At 39.7% G+C, this 7,596-nt stretch overlaps 1 protein-coding gene across 5 annotated transcripts; it reads right to left on the reverse strand.

Moving 5' to 3' along the window:
* Window positions 1-3,255: 3,255 nt before the first annotated feature.
* On the reverse strand, window positions 3,256-6,616 carry LOC106327980 (serine/arginine-rich splicing factor SR34A). 5 transcript variants are annotated; one of them, XM_013766316.1, is made up of 14 exons: window positions 6,499-6,616; window positions 5,471-5,756; window positions 5,267-5,392; window positions 5,117-5,182; window positions 4,953-5,027; window positions 4,736-4,871; window positions 4,595-4,641; window positions 4,434-4,491; window positions 4,262-4,311; window positions 4,112-4,168; window positions 3,895-4,022; window positions 3,726-3,806; window positions 3,610-3,658; window positions 3,256-3,522 (listed from the first exon to the last, which is right to left on the reverse strand). In XM_013766316.1, the coding sequence occupies exons 3-14, from the start codon at window positions 5,351-5,353 to the stop codon at window positions 3,502-3,504; spliced, it is 855 nt and encodes a 284-aa protein (XP_013621770.1). In that variant the 5' UTR covers window positions 5,354-5,392; window positions 5,471-5,756; window positions 6,499-6,616; the 3' UTR covers window positions 3,256-3,501. The 5 variants fall into 5 exon arrangements, with proteins under 5 accessions (XP_013621770.1, XP_013621773.1, XP_013621769.1 ...); XM_013766319.1 differs by having other exon boundaries at window positions 5,471-5,582; window positions 6,499-6,608; XM_013766315.1 differs by having other exon boundaries at window positions 5,267-5,756.
* Window positions 6,617-7,596: the final 980 nt, after the last annotated feature.

Consider the following 7,596-nt stretch of genomic DNA (forward strand, 5'->3'; position numbering starts at 1 on the left):
AAATTCTGTAAAATAATAAAAACGAAGTAAATTCGTAGCTAATGTACGACCTATTTACGTGGAAACCTTACGAGGAAATGACGAGAAATAGTAAACGAGTATTTTACGAGAAAACATTTACGAGGAAAGATAAACGATTATTTTACGAGGAAATTATTTCGTGGTCGTTACGTGTATTTTGCGAGGAAACACTTTCAAGGTATTTACGTGTAGTTTACGAGGAACTCGTTTCGAGGTATTTACGAGGAAATATAGCGACCTCCTTACGTGGAATATTGACGTGGTCCTTACGACGAAATGATCTACTTCGTCTTTACGACGAAATATATTCCTCGCTAAGTTACGACGAATTAGCGAGGAAATATGTGTTACGACAGATGAGTAACGAGCAAGCGTGGTTCCTCGCTAATTCGTCGTAATTCCTCTTTTACGACGAACTCACGAGGAAAACCGCTCTCGTTAAGATTATGTTTTCTTGTAGTGGTGGACCTTTGAGATGGGAGGGATCCTTTCTGTCCTTCCGTAACTTTGTGTCTCAAAACGGTCTATGGGACTTACAATTCTCTGGGAACTCTCTCTCGTGGAGAGGAACGAGATATACTCACTTCATCTAGTCTCGGCTTGATAGAGCTATGGCTAATCTCGATTGGATGGAACTCTTCCCATCAGCTAGAAGTGAGTACTTGAGGTTTGAGGGGTCTGATCATCGACCCCTACTGACCCATTTTGATCAACACCTGCGAAAGAAGAAAGGGATATTCCGCTATGATCGGAAGCTTAGTGATAAACCAGAAATCAGATCCTTGGTGGAGAACTCTTGGGAGAAATCTAACCATTAATCGTTTTTGACTAAGATCAACAGAGTGAGAAGAAACCTAGTGGAATGGGCTAAAACCTAAACAGCAGCCAGCAAGGAATGGATTATCTCTCACCAAAGACTCTTGGAAAAATCCCTCTCAACTAGTGTTCCAGATTCTGCAAAAATAGAAGAACTGAAAGCAATCCTTGAAACAACCTATGCGGAGGAGGAGGCCTTTTGGCGACAAAGAAGTCGTGTCCAATGGTTAAGCGCTGGGGATAAAAACACTAGCTTTTTTCACGCGGAAACTAGAGGAAGACGAGCTTGCAACAAGTTCACCATTATTGAAGACGAGACAGAGCGAGCCTTTTATGAAGAAAATCACATTGTCCATGCTTTTGTCTCCTTTTACAAGACGCTCTTCACTACAAGAACTCCGAACCCACTGGATGTGGTTCGCGAAGCTCTCTCTCCTAAAGTGACACCGGAAATGAACCAATCCCTGATCTCTATCCCGGATATGGCTGAAGTCCAAGCAGCGGTGTTTTCAATAAACCCGGATAAAGCCCCGGGACCGGATGGTTTCTCTGCGGGATTCTATCAATCGTTCTGGGACATTATAGGTGAGGATATCTATCGAGATATCTGCAGCTTCTTTGAATCCAGCCACCTTCATCCCAGACAGAAGGAGACACATGTTAGGCTCATACCGAAAATGACGGGAGAAAAGAAGGTCTTGGACTATAGACCTATAGCACTATGCAACACTCGGTATAAGATAATCGCGAAGATCCTATCGAAGAGACTCAGACCGCACCGCCACAGCCTGATCTCACCGTCACAATCCGCCTTTGTAGCGGGTCACTCTATTGCGGACAATGTACTGATCACGCATGAAATCTTGCACTTCCTGAGACAATCAAAGGCGAAAAAATATGTGGCAATGGTGGTTAAAACCGACATGAGTAAAGCATACGATAGGATCGAATGGAACTTTCTGCGCAAAGTTCTTGAGTGATTGGGCTTTCATGAAATCTTGATTGGGTGGGTAATGGAATGCGTTTCCTTAGTCTCCTATTCATTCCTCATAAACGGTGGTCCCCAAGGTAGTGTCACACCATCGAGAGGCCTTCGACAGGGTGACCCCCTTTCGCCATATCTCTTTATCCTATGTACAGAGGTATTGGCGGGACTGTGTAAGCAAGTTCTTGAGAATGGGTCTCTCCCGGGGGTTAAAGTCGCGTAGAGGAATCCTCGCCGAAGGAAAGTGTAAAAGGTGTGGTGAATTTGAGTCAACATTTCACGTCATGTTCTCATGTCTGGTGGCTAGGAAAGTATGGGAGCTTGCTCCTGCGTGCTTAGTTCCAAACCTCAGTACATGCACGTCTGTGAGTGATTTGCTCTCTCGGGGTTTCCGAATGACTAATTTACCTTCCATGGGTCTTGTCTCTCCTCCGTACCCGTGGATCATGTGGGTTTTGTGGACGAGCCCTAACCAATTTATGTTTGAAGATAAGTCTTTTTCTGAAGCAGAGATGATCCTGCGATCTATTAAATTAGCGAAGGAGTGGCAGGCTGCTTAACCCAGTCCTACATCTAAATATGCTTCGTGTAAAGACTATCTACCACAAGCAAACTTAGTTTCTCAAATACCACATGTACCGGTTAACGCCCTCCTCTGTTTCTCTGACTTTGCATGGAACAGCTCTTCCGGTGATGGAGGGTTTGGTTGGGTGGTGAAAGCCTCAGATGGCCTCATCAGGTGTCAAGGAACATCCTCACGCCGCTTTATTGCCTCAACCTTAATGGCAGAAGCAATAGCACTAAAATCAGGCCGCTCAATGGCTGTCTTGCTAGAGTACAAGGACATTATCTGTGTTTCAGATTCTCAATGTCTAGTTGGCCTCCTCACAGGAAAATCTTATGTGGTTGCTTTCAAAGGAATCCTCTTTGACATCAGCATGTTGAGTAGATCCCTTAACTCTATCTCGTTTAAGTTTATCTCTCGTCTTTGTAATGTTGATGCTGATAGGAGGGCAAAAGAAGCTTTGTTCTTGCTCTCTAATTCTCTTTGTCTCGTGCGTTTAACTTTTTATGAATGAAAGGTTTGACCCAAAAAAAAGAGTTCTTCATGTTTATTTGGAGTGTTCATGTCTAAATGGTCATGTCTAATGGACCTTTTCTTAATTTGAACATTGATGATTATTGTCTAGATCAATGTAGAGCTAGAATTTAAATTATTTAGTGTGTCTACTGATGAACGACTCCACTATAATTGTCTATAACAAACAATTATATTTTGAACATGTGTCACACATCCATTTCACACCTCATAACTGTTACCAGACAAATTAGCTGTTAACATCTATTTGACTCTAGTCTAAAAACGGAACAACGCAACATTACTGTTGTTGATCTTCCTTTGTGTTAAAGACAATTTACCCCAAAAAAGCTCATGCACGCAAGTTCGTCTCTTAAATATTCTTGAACAAGACATTTAGAAGTAGAATGAAAGTTAAGTGTGATGAAAATATCGTTTCACAAATATTTCAAAGAACCGCTAAAATAACATGTTGTAAACACAAAGAAGGCACATATAAATAAAAAAAAGTATTCAACCGAGAAACCAACTACAACTTTGAGCTTTATAATAAAACTCCAAGTCTTATCTCGTTCCATCTTTGGCTTGACAACTTTAGCAATCATCCACTGCCTTCCCGAACCTGAGAAAGAGACCATTTTCAACAAGTTTCAGATTAGTCTCTGCTTGGCCTTTTTCCCATAAACTAAAATGCAACTTATTTGTATACCTTGGCAGGTGATTTTGAAAGAGACCTAGACCTCGATCTCGACATTGCCCTGAGTAAAAGAAGGATTAGAAACATCAGTGATTTTGATACAGAAAGGGTAGGGATGAGAAGTTTACCTAGGAGGACTCTTCTTCCTGTCGGGAGATGGAGATCTAGATTTTGATATCGATCTTGAAAGGGAACGTCTTGGTGATTTGCTGCAATAAAGATTTGATAAACACACAACTTTAACTACTTGTTCATAATGGGAAGATATACAGAAGGTTCAGTGTAAAACAAACGCACCTAAGATCCTTCCTTGGGCTCCTGCTTCTGCTAATGCTACGGCTAGGGCTGCGACCACGGCCTCGGCTACGGCTTCGACTCCTGCTTCTGCTTGGGCTCCTCGACAGGGAGCTTTCATATTTCTTAACCTGCATGTAAAGGGAAAACACATACTCATTATATGGATTACATACAGGCAAGGATGGGAGACGATTAAGTCTGTAAGAAGAGAGCATACCCTGATATAGCCTCTGGCCCAGGGGTTTCTGAACTCTGTATCATCAAGTTTCCTTATCTGACCAACAATCACAAACCTTTAGCATCGGAAACTAAACACATTCATAGCTTTGATATACAGAAAGAGAGAAGAACAGAAGGGGAAACTTACAGCATACTTCATGTCATCATAATTGGTGTAATCAACAAGACCATACGTTCCTGACCATATTTATTCAAGATTAAGTCATGTGTAAGAAAAAAAAGACATAACGATAATATCCCAAACACAAACGCTGCTCGAAGCTGAAAGAGGAAAGATAAGAACGTGGAGATTAACGCACCATCACTGTCACGAGTGACCTCAGCAAAGCACACATCACCAGCTTTCCGCATATGATCCTGAAATGATGGTTTTTGATATTCAAAAATTTAAAAAAAAAAAAAGAAAGTAAGCAACTAAAGTGCTGCAGCAAAAAAAAACACGAAGTAGTAGTCATAACACCTTCAAATCTTGCCATGAAGCAGATGATGGAAGCCCACGCACAATAACTGCATAAAGCCGTCCAAGAATACATACGAACCATCAGAAACATGTGAAGATTCAACCAAACTTTACCAATACCAATTTTCTCATTACACAAACCTCGGAACTCAGAGTGTCGTGAGACGCCAAAGCGGGCAGATCCACCACCACCTCCACCACCATAGCCACCCCCACCACGGTATCCACCACGACGATCACCTGAAGACTGCCCTCGACCACCATGGGCAAGCTCAACCTGCATTCATAATGATTAGACACAACGAGAACATATTTTAAAAAAAACATCAAAAGGCAAGGCAATGAATGTCATTATTACCCTCAAGCGACAGCCGTCAAAGTTGTAGCCATCACGGCCATCGACGGCGTCTTCCGCATCCCGAGCATGCTCAAACTACAAACACTCAACAGAGCTTGGTTAACTAAAACTAATATCTTGTAAAATTTGGTTAAGACCATGTAATTTAATACAAAGAAACGCACCTCAACAAAGCAATAACATGGAGGACGAGGTGGAACCTTCAATTCAATATCAACTATGCGGCCATACTGCAATTGAGATACCCTTCTCTTAGAACAGTTGGGATGTCATGCAAAAACCAACTGAATCAAAAAAAGGTAGGCAGAACTGACCTTGTAAAAGAGATCTTCAATCTCAGACTCCCTTATGTCGCCGGGCAAGTTACCGACATAGATGGACCGAGAAAATCGACCACTCATTGTTCACAAAGGTTGTTAAAACAAAGTAGAGAGGTGTAACTGCAGATACGAATAAAAGAAGACAAATAAATAAAGGACCAAAGTTCACTGCTATTGACAAAGAATCTCCACTCAGACCAGCTTTCCATCCCAAAATATGTATGAAGCAAACCAAGCGAGAGCAATCCTTGGTGAGAGCAGTGCTCCACAAGCTCCAAACATGCTTATTTGCTCCAATGTGCTCCACAAGCTACTATAAGAAAATCTATTTTTTTCCTAGATCTTCCCAATATTTTTTGGAGCAAGAATCTCCAATATTAATGAAATAAAAAACAGAATATGAAACAAGTCCAACATTGATCTCCCATTCCCTCTCTAAATCCCTATGAACCATTGCAATGCTCATGTTCCAAGCGCTTGCCATCTATCATAAAGAAAGTTTGTGTCATGACTTCATGAAACAAAGACCTCATGCAATCTATACCTTGTTCAGCTTCCTTACTCAAAACATTATTCCGTTCAAACATATAGCACAACTGTTACTGATTTTTTCTAGAAACAAATTGATCTACAAATCGCTCACTACAGGGAATCTCCTGTTAATTTGGATACATACCTACGATTTGCAGCATGTTCGCACAGTAGATAGCATATGTTTCAAATAAAATTTCCTTACATGTGTTCAAGTTTAACATTTTAAAGGCCAATTAAATAAATATAATGGAACCTAACAAATCATTATACCTATGCAGGAGAAATTAACTCTCCAATTCATAGTTCACGCGAAGTTAATAGTATCGCAACCAGAACTAACAATTACGATGAATAAATAAAAAGAGATCGAAACTATATAGCTAAGAGTCTTCTAACAATACAGAAGACACCTCAAGAGTCGTCAGTAAGAAACTCAACAACATTCAACAGATGAAAGCTGTATACAAGAGTGGAGACTTCTACACAGACACATCAAAGTTCCAACTTAAAAGTTTAAGTCAAGAAAGCAACCCACGACCAAAGCCTAAGTTTTTTTTCACTGTCTTAATCATAATTGACAACAAGCTTCTCGGAAACAACAAAAACAAAACAGAGTATATTCCCACCCACGCGGCCCAAGTTCAAAGACATATAATCAATCGAGAGAGAGAGAGATGAGAACGACTTCGTACCAGTAGGACTAAGCAGCAGAGCCGGAGGAGAACTTTAGCCTCTGGATGAAGCCAATGCGACTCGGGAATCGAGAATAGATATGTCGGCCGTGAAAGTTTTATCTTCTAGGGTTTGTTTTGTTAATATTCATCAACTTATGTAAATTGCCGAAACTACCCTTCCGCGATCCCTCAAGTTTATCCTCTTTTTTTTTAGGTCCTTCTCTAAGTGCTGTGTTTACTAACAGCATTGTTACTACCATTGGAGTCCTTAAATATATATATAAATATATTTTTTTTTCTAAGAGTTAAGGATTCTAATGAAATTTGTATGTTCAATGGTGATAACACCATTGGAATCCCTAAGAATAAAAAATTAATAAATTTTTAAAAAGTTAAAGAAAAGATAATTATTATTTTTCTATTAGTAACTATCATTAAAAAACAAAACATAAGAAAACTAAAAATTTATTTTTTGCATGATTAACTTTCATAAAACAAAAAAGAAAACATGTTAAATTTAGATATATATTTTTGGATGAGTAACTATCAGTATGAAAAAAAAAACTAAAAACATGATGAATTTTAATTTTAATTTTTATTTATTACATGATTAAACATATAAAATTACAATAACTATTAATTTTCATCGCCAAATTTGTTCCAAATATTTTCAATTAAATCATTCTTCAATTGGTGATGTGTTTCCGCCTCGCGAACCTGAAACCGAATGGCACGCATTTCATTGATGCTTGGAGAGATGTCTGTACCACGAGACTTATGCACTCGTGAACTGCTGGCTACATCTCCTTCTTCAAATTCAGATGTATCGTACTGAGTGTTGTTCTTCAAATTCAGATGTATCGTACTGAGTGTTGTATCCATCTCGTTCATTTTCGACTATCATATTGTGCAGTATGATACATGCTCTCATAGTCTTCCCTATCTGTTCCTGGTCCCATGAAAGTGCCGGGTTTTTCACAATCGTAAATCGAGCTTGTAAAACTCCAAAAGCCCGCTCCACATCTTTTTGGGTTGATTCTTGAAGTTTAGCAAATAACTCTGCTTTAGAACCTTGAGGGAGTGAGATAGATTGGATAAATGTTGACCAGTTTGGAT

This window comes from Brassica oleracea, chromosome C3 (genome assembly GCF_000695525.1).
Source record: "Brassica oleracea var. oleracea cultivar TO1000 chromosome C3, BOL, whole genome shotgun sequence".
NCBI classification, from domain to species: domain Eukaryota; kingdom Viridiplantae; phylum Streptophyta; class Magnoliopsida; order Brassicales; family Brassicaceae; genus Brassica; species Brassica oleracea.